General features: G+C 50.5%; 6 protein-coding genes and 1 non-coding gene across 7 annotated transcripts; 1 reads left to right on the top strand and 6 right to left on the bottom strand.

Annotated features, from left to right (window-relative positions):
- Positions 1-1,103: 1,103 nt before the first annotated feature.
- BX661DRAFT_t89 lies at positions 1,104-1,175 on the bottom strand. The gene has a single exon. It is a non-coding gene; the product is annotated as a tRNA-Glu (tRNA).
- Positions 1,176-1,249: 74 nt separating this feature from the next.
- Positions 1,250-2,477, bottom strand: BX661DRAFT_185841 (metal-dependent protein hydrolase). Its single transcript, XM_051536884.1, has one exon. The coding sequence runs from the start codon at positions 2,445-2,447 to the stop codon at positions 1,383-1,385; it is 1,065 nt and encodes a 354-aa protein (XP_051390077.1). The 5' UTR covers positions 2,448-2,477; the 3' UTR covers positions 1,250-1,382.
- Positions 2,478-2,510: 33 nt separating this feature from the next.
- On the bottom strand, positions 2,511-3,402 carry BX661DRAFT_185840 (RNA polymerase Rpb7). The gene is made up of 2 exons (XM_051536883.1): positions 3,254-3,402; positions 2,511-3,150 (listed from the first exon to the last, which is right to left on the bottom strand). The coding sequence occupies exons 1-2, from the start codon at positions 3,263-3,265 to the stop codon at positions 2,650-2,652; spliced, it is 513 nt and encodes a 170-aa protein (XP_051390076.1). The 5' UTR covers positions 3,266-3,402; the 3' UTR covers positions 2,511-2,649.
- A 226-nt stretch (positions 3,403-3,628) lies between these two features.
- BX661DRAFT_185838 (30S ribosomal protein S16) lies at positions 3,629-4,447 on the top strand. Its single transcript, XM_051536882.1, has one exon. The coding sequence runs from the start codon at positions 3,701-3,703 to the stop codon at positions 4,022-4,024; it is 324 nt and encodes a 107-aa protein (XP_051390075.1). The 5' UTR covers positions 3,629-3,700; the 3' UTR covers positions 4,025-4,447.
- Positions 4,448-6,497: 2,050 nt separating this feature from the next.
- BX661DRAFT_185837 (uncharacterized protein) lies at positions 6,498-7,956 on the bottom strand. The gene has a single exon (XM_051536881.1). It carries the CDS (start codon positions 7,512-7,514, stop codon positions 6,588-6,590), a length of 927 nt encoding a protein of 308 aa, XP_051390074.1. The 5' UTR covers positions 7,515-7,956; the 3' UTR covers positions 6,498-6,587.
- On the bottom strand, positions 7,700-13,083 carry BX661DRAFT_47793 (uncharacterized protein). The gene is made up of 4 exons (XM_051539191.1): positions 11,309-13,083; positions 9,581-9,712; positions 8,831-8,863; positions 7,700-8,081 (listed from the first exon to the last, which is right to left on the bottom strand). The coding sequence occupies exons 1-4, from the start codon at positions 12,946-12,948 to the stop codon at positions 7,886-7,888; spliced, it is 2,001 nt and encodes a 666-aa protein (XP_051390073.1). The 5' UTR covers positions 12,949-13,083; the 3' UTR covers positions 7,700-7,885.
- Positions 12,979-13,900, bottom strand: BX661DRAFT_47316 (uncharacterized protein). Its single transcript, XM_051539190.1, has one exon. The coding sequence runs from the start codon at positions 13,581-13,583 to the stop codon at positions 13,038-13,040; it is 546 nt and encodes a 181-aa protein (XP_051390072.1). The 5' UTR covers positions 13,584-13,900; the 3' UTR covers positions 12,979-13,037.
- Positions 13,901-13,910: the final 10 nt, after the last annotated feature.

Here is a 13,910-nt window from a genome sequence, read left to right as displayed (position 1 = left end):
AGACTGAAGATATAGAAGTGGATGTTGAGGTTGTGAATTGCGAAACAAGTTTCCATCTGCATGCCGATTGATAGGGTACTAATTGGATTATGCAAGCATAAATTAGGGAGCCATCATAATGCTGCCCATACATGCTCCCCATTTTGCAATGCACATGCATGAGCGCACACACACGAAAACCACATTGACTTGCCAAGATACCAGTCTGCTCGCAGAATATCCAGGTCTCACCAACAAAGCGCACAATTAACAATGTGCACAACAAAGGCGACGAGGCACATATATAAGATGAGGCTGGCCCTAGTAGTATTTTAGAAACATCAGTAATAAAGCTTTATAATTTAACACCTATCCTTTTAACATTATTACAGTAGTGCTTTCCACACAGCCCTTTTTTCATAATAATCTCCTGCTAATAATATTTTTTAAGGCACGCCCATGTCTTGAAAAAACAAGAGCTAATGGGCGCTTCTTTTTATACCTATTCATTTTTGCAATTTTATTTTTACAAGTTTAACAGCAACTACCACTACTATCACTACATTATAAATTGCTTCACTGCATTACATTCACTTCGATCCAACATATTTAAATAATTAAGCCAGGCCATGCATCATTACTCATATAATATTTCAGAAACAGTATACAAAACCGAATGCGAATACAGAAGTGATATGAGGAAGTGTCCATGTTGTTATTTACATTTTACTGATGACGAATATCCTAATCATGAATGTAATTGTACTTATTGAATTAAATATATCACAAAAATATGTAAAGAAAATACGACAAAGCGCATATATAAACAATACATGCAAGTGAAATAGTTTATAGATGCACAGCAAACTGATAATATTCCAGCATTCATATGCTGTGGACTTCAATTTTCACGTTCAAATTAATTGTGATGAGTGGTTAATTTTGAGAATTTAGATGGTGTATTCGGACTTCCATTTTTTAAATGTCGACTCTGTATGCAGGATTATACAAAGTAGCAAGTGATTGTAGCGTTTTGTAATATATATATAGCAAAGCTTAAATAAACAAAAGTCAAAAAATGTCTTCATACATCCAGTTAGTCATATTATGACTAAGCAAAATATTTCCGCAACGGGGAATTGAACCCCGGCCACGACGGTGAGAGCGTCGGATCCTAGCCACTAGACCATTGCGGATTATAACTTATATAATATTCCAATTGTTACCTGTTAATCTAGACCATTAAAAATAATTTTATAAAACAAACTAGAAATATTTTATTCACTTTTTATTAGGATGCTTTTGTAATATAAAACATATTTGCTAGCAAGCTGTACACATTAAAATAAAACAAAGCAAAGCTGACGCAAATTATCTGGCTGGGGGTGGCATTTCATAAACACTTAGTCCATAGTCAATGCCTTGCGAGCAAGTGCAAGGGCGCCATCGCGGGTCTTGTTGGCACCAATGAATCCAGACTGGTGAACAAAAATGCAACCCTCAATTCCTGAGCGCTCCGACAGGTCATCGTCGCGCACACCGCGCCATGCCTCGGGCAATGGGTGGCGCGACTTGAACGAGCCGGGTCTCTCGGGGACCGCCTGAACACGCCAAGCGCCGGCAGTATCGGGATACAGAACATACAGAATCTTGGGTGATTCGGGACTCTTGGCCATAACTTCTTCCTCAATAATGTCAACATGGTCCTTCCAGGGGCAAAACTGCTCAAAGAGTACAATCTGGCCACTACTATCAATGTCAAAGCGGTTTTCGAATCCCTGCTCAACAATCTTGCGTCCCGGCAGCCATGCGAGCGCAAAGTAGCGCACGCGTTCAGCAAGCTCCTCGCCGGTCATGGCCACAGCCTTGACAAAACGCGCATCCATGTCGCCCTCAGGCTCGTTCCACCAGGGGTTCAGGCGCCCGACGCGCGCAGAAAGACCAGTGCTCTCCTTGTATGCCGGCTCGATGTCCTCGGGGTACCGCGAAATACCGTTGTCAATGCCGTCAATTCCCTCGATGAAGCTTTCGTAAATCTTGTTGTACAGAATATCAGTCTCACTGTCGCTGATCTCCTCTCCAGCAAGGATGGCCCGGATCACTTCCTTTCCGTAGTGCTTGTAGACAAGGCCAGCGCTGCTAAGCTTGGTCTTGAACTCGCTCGAGAATTGCTCGTCAAAGCCACGCTGGTGGTGGTCATAGCGCTTGGCCTCGTGGTCGTAAACACCACCGACATCGACAACAATGTCGCAGGTGTCTAGGACAGCCTGGTCACGCGAGCGAACTACCTTGGCGTCCTTGTACTCATTGAGCTGGCGCAGCATGTAGCAAGCAAGGGCCTCATCGCAATGAAAGGTGCCACTGTGCGTTCCAATAATCTTGGGCATGGTTGAGAATAGACTGTGTCTGCAAAGGCGGTGCGAAAGTGCTGGTCGAAAGATAGATTTGGCCAAGCGGAATCCAAACATAAAATAAAAATGAGAACAAGTAAACAAGAAAATAAAAGAAAAAGGGTGAAAACTTTTTTTTGCCTTTTTCGAATTTTCGAAGGATTTAAAAAGCCGAGATCATCTTTTAAAATTTTTTTCATGGAAATAGTGGATCACGTGTAATTAAAATCAGATACCAGGATTTGGAACATGCTGACACGTTTGGCGCTCGCAAGCAGGTCTACTCAATGACGCCCAGGTAGTCCTCCTTGATTGTGCCAATGGCGTAGATCTCTGTAGCGTCAATGCGCGTTCCCGAAATCTTGACCCGTACAAGCGTACCCTTCTCGATCTTGATGTCCTCAGAGTGGAACGATGGCGGGTTGCTGTGGGGGTCAAACTCCATATCGGCTGGAATCAGCGAGTGCGACACAAAAATGTTTAGCGGACCAGCGCTGGCAAAAAAGCCAATTTTATTCACTGTGTTGACCACAGCGTCCATGACCTCGTTTCTGAACGGCTTGAACAGAATCGCCGAGTACTGCACTTCAAACTCTGCCGAGCCCAGACCAGGTATGATTTTGCCCATTTTAATGTCCATTATTGCAACAACCGCAACGATATAGCCATACCGGCCTGTGCACGTGCCTTCAACGTCCTGGTAAAGTCGCTTTGTGACAAATTCCCTCATACGTGGACCCAGGAAGGATGGGTGCAGGGTGATTGTGTGTGACAGCTTCTTCTAAATGCGGACAACAGTTACAGTTTTGCGCCAATTATATTAGTTATCGAGTAGTTAGTTATTTGTAAAATTAAGCGGGTATGACTGGAAATGCTGCACTTACATGGAAAAACATGACGACTGTGCTGATGAGTTATTTCTTGTTGGGTTTAAACAGATGGTGCAATGCCTCTCCAATATAACTACAAGTGTGCGCTGACAATGGTTAGTCTGACAATCCGGTACTACAGGGGCGATAAAATAACAAATAATTTTATTCTGCCAATAGGATTTGCGTAGCAAATATTTCCTACTAGAAATTAATACATAAATTTACTCATGCATCGGTTCGCTTTATGGGCAGCCTGGCAGTGTTTGTCTGGCGCGACAAATCAATTTCTTTTTGCGCGATCAGCCGATTATCTCGGGTCGATAAGCAAAAAATGTGTGAAATAAACAAATGCGTCGTACTCTTCAATGAGCGTAGTTTTCTTTCATTGTCGTTTCGTTTTTTTGTAATTAAAAATCAACATCTACTTTTTCCTGCCCAGGACGTTCTCTAAATTCAAAAATGGCAGTGCGTATTCGGTTTGCTAGACATGGTCTGCGGAATCGGCCAATGTTCCACATCGTCGCCATGAATGCGCGCAGCAAGCGGGACGGAAAGCCTCTGGAGAAGCTCGGTACATACAACCCGCACCCCAACATGGACGAAAAGGCAAAGCACATCACGCTTGACTTTGCCCGCACAAAGTACTGGCTTGGTGTTGGTGCGCAGCCCACTGATGGCGTACGCTTTTTGCTAGAGCGCGCTGGCCTCTTGCCGCCCCGCCCACTCTACCCCAATGTGAAGCGCTCTGCGGACGCTGTTTCTGTTGTTAGCCAGACAAACTAGTATGTGAATGTACGCATCGTATTGGGAGCCAGGTGATAGCATAGTTACTTGAGAGGGTCGAAACACACGTTTTTTCAATGCGATTATTTAAACATGCAAACGAGCAAAAGAAAGAAATCGAAACAAATTATTGGTATGTGTGCGCAAACTAAGTTTACAAAGATGGAGCGCGCGTTAGTAAGAGCCATACAACACTACTGTGTGATTTTCCTTTTATATGCCCTTTCTTTTTACGTAGCTTTTCTTTAGATGTATCGAAAAATTATAGCTTCTGCCACCTGGCTACCAGTTTTGATGTTATTTACAATGAAGTCTTGATATGTGCATAACTTGGTTACTGAAAACCAGCTATCAAAACCAGTTCTGTTACTTGAGCACGCATATAATATATACGTCAATTTTCTGTTTAAGTAGTCAATCGCATACGAATGTGCAAAAGCTGATAGCCGACACCGCCACCTTGGTAGGCTCTGAGCGTAATCATCATAATTTGGGAAATAATTGATTGGAAAAGAAAAAAGGCGTGCCCTATTTGCACTCATCGGGCGTCGAACCTGCGCATCAGTCAGACGCCCGGGCAGACTCTGGGAACATTGCAGTATTGCTATACAAATACCAGAGTTTGGTTCTGCTTTCTGACAAAAATTTATTTCATTTGGATTTGACCATAAATTTTCGCTCAGCAATTGGAACAATGGCCATTGCAGATTTGCTCCTGGTCACACTGTGTCTATTGTGAAATTTAGAACGCAACTTAAACATTGAATTGTAATTTGTGTAATTAAATTGAACTTTTGGGTTTTCAACTATAAGATTTCAGCATATCGTTTCTATATATGGTTTGAACACTTTGTTTGCGAGTTCAAATATATGTATTTACTAAAAAAACTACAATAATATACTAAAACAGCTGGATAATAATGGTCGTGTACCTTGCCAATAACAGCCAACAGCCGCAAAAGCTAACTAGAAGTATATATATATATTTAAAATATTATTAACGGCAGTGGATAGCTGCGTGTATACATTGTTTTTACCTTTCGCGGGATCAGATACAGACTTAACCAATTTACAATCCATATAAACAACCACCTCTACTCTCTCCAGTTCATGGACCGGGTGGTCAATATATATGCTAATGTTATCTATTAGTTTGACGGGCACTCTGAGTATATCATCATCCCCAGAATATTTTTCTCCATAGTGAGCAAACGTGAGCTGAAATTTGTCATCTGTGTACATTACCACTAGTGTTGTCATTTTAATTGTTATATATAATGTGAAGAGTAAATGTTTCAATTAAAATAATTTTAAATATGATGATGAGAGATACAATTTTTATGTGAACAGCCGTTCCTCTTTATTTTATATCATTTTTGCATGTTTATCTAATTGCCAAATTGTTCTTTGCCAGCTCATGAAGGCTTTGTGAGTAAAAATATTTAATATTTTTGATGATTCGTTACCAGTCGTTGCATTAAAAAAGAAAACGGCCCCAATTCTGTTTAATTATTTGGTGGCTCAATTAAGTTTCTATTATGTGTGCATTTTCAGCTTCGAGTGGTTTTCTTTGCCTGCACTGCTACATTACATTTATTTATAAACATTTGTTGATAATATGCCTATATACGCGCATAAAACAAAAATAATATCGACTAAATTGTTTTGAAGTTATTGATTGTTAAATCAAATAAAAGATGTGAATATACATCAAGTAATAGCTATGTGCTAAATTAGATTAAATGTGCACGTTTTACGCGCAATTAATAGAAGTCTCGTAAAAAGTGGCAAACAAACTAGCGGAAATATTACTTGCATAGTAAATATTTTTAAATAAACCACTGTTGCGTAGCCCGAGAATATGGAAGTGTATGTCGAGGTTGAGAGTCATGAAAAAAGTTTATATCTGCATGCCAATTAATAGGGTACTAGTTGGATTATGCAGGAGTAAATTAGAGTGGCATAATAATGATACCCATATATGCTCCCTATTTTGCAATGTACATGTACAAGTGCGCATATGCGAAATCCACAACATTGACTTCCAAGATGCTGGTCTGGTTACAGAAGAACCAGTTTTTGCCAACGGAGTGCACAATTGGCAATGTGCACAACAAAGGCGACGAGGAACATATATAAGATGAGGCCAGTGCTAGTAGCACTTTAGAAACATCAGTAATAAAACCTTTTATAAATTCAACCCTATTTCTCTAACACTAGACAACTAGTGCTCTTTACACCCCTTCTTATTATAACACCACCAATAGGAATGGCACAAAGTATATTAGCAGAGCTGCATTTCTTTTACAATACAACCTATTAATGATTTACATAGCCATGTTTAGCCATTGCGGGTCTTGTGACAGATAGTCGCAATACTCGCTGTTAACAACACAACCCACAAAATTTTGAGCGTGCAACAGCATGGTATAAATAAAATGCATAGAACAGTCTACATTAAATCTAGTAAATATTGAATTTTCGAATGTTTATTGTTGAAAAAGGGATAAAAAAGATAAAACAAACGCATAAATATATGCTTTAAATGATAAAAATGTATAGATTATTTGCCCTGAGAGGCAGCGGCGGCCTGCAGGGCACGCTCACGGCGTCTAGCCAGGCGGCGCTCAACCTTGCCTCTAACCAGTGTCCTCATTCCAGGAAGGAGTTCCAGCATGTTGTAGTGTTCGCAAAACTCCTCACATAAGTCATCCAGGTTGTCAGCTGCGCGCAGTTGCAAAAGCTGGCGCCCGTCGTATGGAGTTTCAATGTTCAGCTCCATCAGCACGTCCTTGGGTCTGCCAAAAACAGGCTTGCGAGCACCACCGTCACTAGCACGGGGGATTTCGCGCCTGGAAACAACCTCGTTCCCATGCTGGTGCACTTCAGGATGTCTAAAGTACTCAGGGAACGCCGGCGTAGAGAATGTAGAGTAGGGCGTCTGCGCCTCCTCCTTCACCTCAACGCCAGTCAAACAATTGGCTTCAGCAACAGCTTGGTCTTGCAAAAATGTTTGCTCGACCTTTACAGGCTCATTGCTGTCTTGCGTGGAAGAAATATCCGTTGTTGTCGCATCAGCAAAGGGCTTGTCCATAAAAATGGCGCTGTCACGATTAGAAATAACGTTATCAGCTGCATTCTTTGCTGGCGCAGAAGTGGTCTGGTCACCAGAGTGGGAAAGCTGGGAGTCGGCGCGATTGTATGATATCTGCGACCGCGGCGAGTTCCAGCTGGCAGCCTCATGTGCGGCTTGCGAGCTGTCAACCGACTCGGGTAAAGTGATTCCAGATTCAGAAACCGGTTTGGTCATGATTACAGGCTCAATGTGAGCCTGCTCGGCGACCTCGGGGGTAGCTAAAGCGCGACTGGCTGTCTCAGGCTCAACGGCCTCAATGGTACCAACAACTACAGGGGCGGTATGCGCATCTGCAGTCTCCAGACCTGAAAGGCTTATAATATCGCTAGACACAGAAACCACTGAAGCTGGCATAACAGAGTGTGCAGTTGCTGGGATAGTGCTTCCAGATGCAAACCCATCGGCGGGCACAGCAGCTGGAGTGGAACTCTCAAAAAGCTCGACAGCCGGCTCTGATACTTGCTCAACCGTCAAGCTGCGCGCTACATCGACAGACTGGTCAGTTGAGTCAGCGCCGGTGAAAAAAGTGTCAGAAAAAAGTAAACGTGAAGCCAATGAAGCGCCAACAGTTGCAAGTGCAAGAGAAACACCTGCAGCCAACTCAGCCGAGTTGCTCCCATGCGGTACAGAATCGGCGGCGGGCTTGTAATCACCAATAAAATCAACGGCTGGTTCATCAGCCTTATTATCAGCAGGAAGAGACAAAGAACGGGCATGTGGCACATCTACAGTAGACTCAGAGACAACATCCGTAACAGCCTCCTTGACGGCGGCCTCAGGAGCAGCAACAGCCTCCTCGACAACAGCCTCGCGAGCGGCAACAGCCTCCTCGACAACGGCCTCAGGAGCAGCAACAGCCTCAACAACGGCCTCAGGGGTGGCAACAACCTCCTCGACAACGGCCTCGGGGGTGGCAACAGCCTCTTCAACAACGGCCTTGGGGGTGGCAACAGCCTCCTCGACGGCGGCCTCAGGAGCAGCAACAGCCTCCTCGACAACGGCCTCGGGGGTGGCAACAACCTCCTCGACAACGGCCTTGGGGGTGGCAACAGCCTCCTCGACAACAGCCTCAGGAGCGGCAACAGCCTCCTCGACAACGGCCTCGGGGGTGGCAACAGCCTCCTCGACAACGGCCTCGGGGTGGCAACAACCTCCTCGACAACGGCCTTGGGGGTGGCAACAGCCTCCTCGACAACAGCCTCAGGAGCGGCAACAGCCTCCTCGACAACGGCCTCGGGGGTGGCAACAGCCTCCTCGACGGCGGCCTCAGGAGCAGCAACAGCCTCCTCGACAACAGCCTCAGGAGCAGCAACAGCCTCCTCGACGGCGGCCTCAGGAGCAGCAACAGCCTCCTCGACAACAGCCTCAGGAGCAGCAACAGCCTCCTCGACGGCCTCAGGGGTGGCAACAGCCTCCTTGACAGCGGCCTCAGGAGCAGCAACAGCCTCAACAACGGCCTCAGGAGCAGCAACAGCCTCCTCGACAACGGCCTCGGGGGTGGCAACAACCTCCTCGACAACGGCCTTGGGGGTGGCAACAGCCTCCTCGACAACAGCCTCAGGAGCGGCAACAGCCTCCTCGACAACAGCCTCAGGAGCGGCAACAGCCTCCTCGACAACAGCCTCAGGAGCAGCAACAGCCTCAACAACGGCCTCAGGGGTGGCAACAACCTCCTCGACAACGGCCTCGGGGGTGGCAACAGCCTCTTCAACAACGGCCTTGGGGGTGGCAACAGCCTCCTCGACGGCGGCCTCAGGAGCAGCAACAGCCTCCTCGACAACGGCCTCGGGGGTGGCAACAACCTCCTCGACAACGGCCTTGGGGGTGGCAACAGCCTCCTTGACAGCGGCCTCAGGAGCAGCAACAGCCTCAACAACGGCCTCAGGAGCAGCAACAGCCTCCTCGACAACGGCCTCGGGGGTGGCAACAGCCTCCTCGACGGCGGCCTCAGGAGCAGCAACAGCCTCCTCGACAACAGCCTCAGGAGCAGCAACAGCCTCCTCGACGGCCTCAGGGGTGGCAACAGCCTCCTTGACAGCGGCCTCAGGAGCAGCAACAGCCTCCTCGACAACGGCCTCAGGAGCAGCAACAGCCTCCTCGACAACGGCCTCGCGAGCGGCAACAGCCTCCTCGACAACAGCCTCAGGAGCAGCAACAGCCTCCTCGACAACAGCCTCAGGAGCGGCAACAGTCTCCTCGACAACAGCCTCAGGAGCGGCAACAGCCTCCTCGACAACGGCCTCAGGAGCAGCAACAGCCTCAACAACGGCCTCAGGGGTGGCAACAGCCTCCTCGACAACGGCCTCGCGAGCGGCAACAGCCTCCTCGACAACGGCCTCGCGAGCGGCAACAGCCTCCTCGACGGCGGCCTCAGGAGCAGCAACAGCCTCCTCAACAACGGCCTCAGGGGTGGCAACAACCTCCTCGACGGCGGCCTCAGGAGCAGCAACAGCCTCCTCGACAACGGCCTCAGGAGCAGCAACAGCCTCCTCGACAACGGCCTCAGGAGCAGCAACAGCCTCCTCGACAACGGCCTCAGGAGCAGCAACAGCCTCCTCGACAACGGCCTCAGGAGCAGCAACAACCTCCTTGACGGCGGCCTCAGGAGCAGCAACAGCCTCCTTGACGGCGGCCTCAGGAGCAGCAACAGCCTCAACAACGGCCTCAGGGGTGGCAACAGCCTCCTCGACAACGGCCTCGCGAGCGGCAACAGCCTCCTCGACAACGGCCTCGCGAGCGGCAACAGCCTCCTCGACGGCGGCCTCAGGAGCAGCAACAGCCTCCTCAACAACGGCCTCAGGGGTGGCAACAACCTCCTCGACGGCGGCCTCAGGAGCAGCAACAGCCTCCTCGACAACGGCCTTGGGGGTGGCAACAGCCTCCTCGACAACAGCCTCAGGAGCGGCAACAGCCTCCTCGACAACGGCCTCGGGGGTGGCAACAGCCTCCTCGACGGCGGCCTCAGGAGCAGCAACAGCCTCCTCGACAACAGCCTCAGGAGCAGCAACAGCCTCCTCGACAACAGCCTCAGGAGCAGCAACAGCCTCCTCGACGGCCTCAGGGGTGGCAACAGCCTCCTTGACAGCGGCCTCAGGAGCAGCAACAGCCTCAACAACGGCCTCAGGAGCAGCAACAGCCTCCTCGACAACGGCCTCGGGGGTGGCAACAACCTCCTCGACAACGGCCTTGGGGGTGGCAACAGCCTCCTCGACAACAGCCTCAGGAGCGGCAACAGCCTCCTCGACAACAGCCTCAGGAGCGGCAACAGCCTCCTCGACAACAGCCTCAGGAGCAGCAACAGCCTCAACAACGGCCTCAGGGGTGGCAACAGCCTCCTCGACAACGGCCTCGCGAGCGGCAACAGCCTCCTCGACGGCGGCCTCAGGAGCAGCAACAGCCTCCTCGACAACGGCCTCGGGGGTGGCAACAGCCTCCTCGACGGCGGCCTCAGGAGCAGCAACAGCCTCCTCGACGGCGGCCTCAGGAGCAGCAACAGCCTCCTCGACAACAGCCTCAGGAGCAGCAACAGCCTCCTCGACGGCCTCAGGGGTGGCAACAGCCTCCTTGACAGCGGCCTCAGGAGCAGCAACAGCCTCCTCGACAACGGCCTCAGGAGCAGCAACAGCCTCCTCGACAACGGCCTTGCGAGCGGCAACAGCCTCCTCGACAACAGCCTCAGGAGCAGCAACAGCCTCCTCGACAACAGCCTCAGGAGCGGCAACAGCCTCCTCGACAACAGCCTCAGGAGCGGCAACAGCCTCCTCGACAACGGCCTCAGGAGCAGCAACAGCCTCAACAACGGCCTCAGGGGTGGCAACAACCTCCTCGACAACGGCCTCGGGGGTGGCAACAGCCTCTTCAACAACGGCCTTGGGGGTGGCAACAGCCTCCTCGACGGCGGCCTCAGGAGCAGCAACAGCCTCCTCGACGGCGGCCTCAGGAGCAGCAACAGCCTCCTCGACAACAGCCTCAGGAGCAGCAACAGCCTCCTCGACGGCCTCAGGGGTGGCAACAGCCTCCTTGACAGCGGCCTCAGGAGCAGCAACAGCCTCCTCGACAACGGCCTCAGGAGCAGCAACAGCCTCCTCGACAACGGCCTTGCGAGCGGCAACAGCCTCCTCGACAACGGCCTCAGGGGTGGCAACAACCTCCTCGACGGCGGCCTCAGGAGCAGCAACAGCCTCCTCGACAACAGCCTCAGGGGTGGCAACAGCCTCCTCGACGGCGGCCTCAGGAGCAGCAACAGCCTCCTCGACAACAGCCTCAGGAGCGGCAACAGCCTCCTCGACAATAGCCTCCTCGACAACGGCCTCGGGGGTGGCAACAGCCTTTTATTAAGGGTAGCTGGCTCAATTTCCAAGTTGCCCATGTCCAGTGAACGAGGTACAATGTCGAATGTAGCTGTTTCATTGGCAATCTCAGTATCTCTAACAACCTCTGTGCTGGTATCGCCATCTGAGGTAGCTACCAAGTCGAGATCGGTTTCATCAGCAATATTTTCCGTTATTGGTTCAACCTCCTGAGTAATTGATTCTAGGCTTGCAGGCAGCTCAGAGATGCTACGTGGGCGGCTAATGGGCTGAACATCCTCAACTAGCTCGGAAGAATCCCCCTGCTCAACGAATGACACAGTTGCGGCTCTGGGTCGACCAATTCTTGAGTATGCCTCCTGACGCTGGAAGCAATTGGTAAATGCCATGAGTCCGGGCACAAAGCGCTTGGCCGAGTTTTCACTGAACGCGTTCTTAATCAAAGGACTGCTGGGCTCGAGCAATCTTTGCCCGTCCTTTACCGCCTCTGTGGCAAACGGAAGGATAACAGCGGAGTGTTTTTCAGGCTGGTTTTGTATGTCGCTCTTGATAAAGAAGTGATCTGCTGGGTAAACAGGCTTGAACGAGCGCTGCACTGGCAGCGGCTGGGGCTCTGCCACGGGATCGGTTACGCTGTTGTTGGTGGCCACATAGGCGTACTGGAATTGCTGGCGGACAACCTCAGTTCCCTTAACTGAAAAGTGCCTGATGGCGTGGAATGACGCAAGCACGCGCTCAATTCCCTCGGACTGCACTGCGCACTGGTGGATAAGCAGAACACGCAGGGTGGGGGCGCTGAGGCCCTGGGCCAAACCCTGGAGGGCAGAGTCCGACAGCTTTGGACAATTGTGGAGGCCAAGAGCAGCCAACTGAGTGGAGCTGCGCAGGAGCTCGCCGACTGCGATGCCTGTGAGAGCAGCAGCACCACTTATGTAGAGCGTGCGCAGACCAAATATCGCCAAAGCTGCGGACTGGACAAGAGCATCGCTGATGCCCAGATTGCGTACGCTGAGCGTGTTGAGTCTGGAGGCAACAGCAGGCAAGAGCGCGGAGTCAGCATCAGAGTAGTTGTCGGCCTCGGGCTGGTCGCGTGCCAGCTCCAAGTGAGTCAGGTTTCTGCAGTATCCTAGAGGGGCGGCTGCAGAGCGCGCGGTGATGTTGGCACTGTGGATAACAAGCGACTGCATACTGGGAGCGCTCTGGACAATGCTGAGAATAGCGTCGTCGCTGATGTCGTTGTCAGCGCCGATGAGATGCAGTACAGTCATCCTTTGCGGCGCCTGGCTCAGCGAGCGGAGCAGCTGGCTACCAGAGATGCTTGGCGCCCATATACGCAGCTTGTTAAGGCCGTGCAAGCGCGTGGACAACGGGCCCCAAATATTGGTAGGCAATGGGGAGTCGCTCTCAATGCGCAGCGAGGTCAGGCTACGCATGCCGTTAAGCAAGTAGCCGAGATTGGCTAGGGGCTTACGGGGCATGCCATAATTCGAGCTCGCGCAGGTTCCAGCGCATAATGTCGTTGACAATGTACTTGTCCCGCAAACGGAAGCCGTAGATGGACAGACTGTCAATGGGTGAGCACATGCGGGCAAACCGAAGTGCCAGGGAGCGAGCTGAGGTCCGAGCCGTGCAGCAGGGGGCGGAGCACCGCAGGGTCAGCTGAAAGCACGTGGCGGCCCTGGGCAATCTCCAGAAGCGTGGGCAACTCGGCATCAGCGCCCGAGTCCTCCTCGCAGTAATGTGAAGAGGTCAAATGGCGGTCGTATTGAGAGCGCAGCGTGAAGCGGATGCCGCGGATGTGTGGGCCATAGGTGCTAGTCCGATCACTGACAACACGCAGGAAGGTTGACAGCTGCTGGGGTGTAGAGAACTCGGGGTACGCCCAAAGGTGCGGCTCGCCGGCGAGCGCCCACTCCTTGTTAACCAGACAAAACTCACGGCGGTCGCTCGGGCGTGGAAGGAACGATACGACGCGCTGGAGCAGGCGCCGGTCGAGGCTGGCCCAGGAGGAGTTGTCGCCCAGGCCATTGGTCTCAATGTCACTGTCATAGTCATAGTCGCTGTCGACAGTTCGCGAGTCGTCCTGTTCAAAGTTAAGATCGAGGTTGTACATGACTGGCAGGCGCTGAGTTTGAATGGGCGAATGAGTGACTGAAGTGAAGGGGAATTGCGGAAATAAAACAAAAAGTGCGCAAGGAACTAATAGGCCTGCGCGCGATTTTACGTGCTGAGTGCTAATAGTGCAAACAGCAGCGACAATTGTTTAGCAAAAAACAATTAAGTAGTTGAACGTAACAAACAACAAAGTGAACCAATGAGGCTTGCGATGCTGTGGTAATGTATGACGGACAAGCGTAGTGGTAAGCAAAAAATAAAGGTATGCGAAAAAAAATAAAGGGTTTGTGTTTAATGACGACTGGAAGAGGAAACCTACAAGTAA

Source organism: Kickxella alabastrina, assembly GCF_025024165.1.
Source record: "Kickxella alabastrina strain RSA 675 chromosome Unknown BX661scaffold_19, whole genome shotgun sequence".
Lineage (NCBI taxonomy): Eukaryota > Fungi > Kickxellomycota > Kickxellomycetes > Kickxellales > Kickxellaceae > Kickxella > Kickxella alabastrina.
The sequence above is the reverse complement of the archived record's forward strand: the minus strand, read 5'-3'. Positions and strand labels throughout refer to the sequence as shown.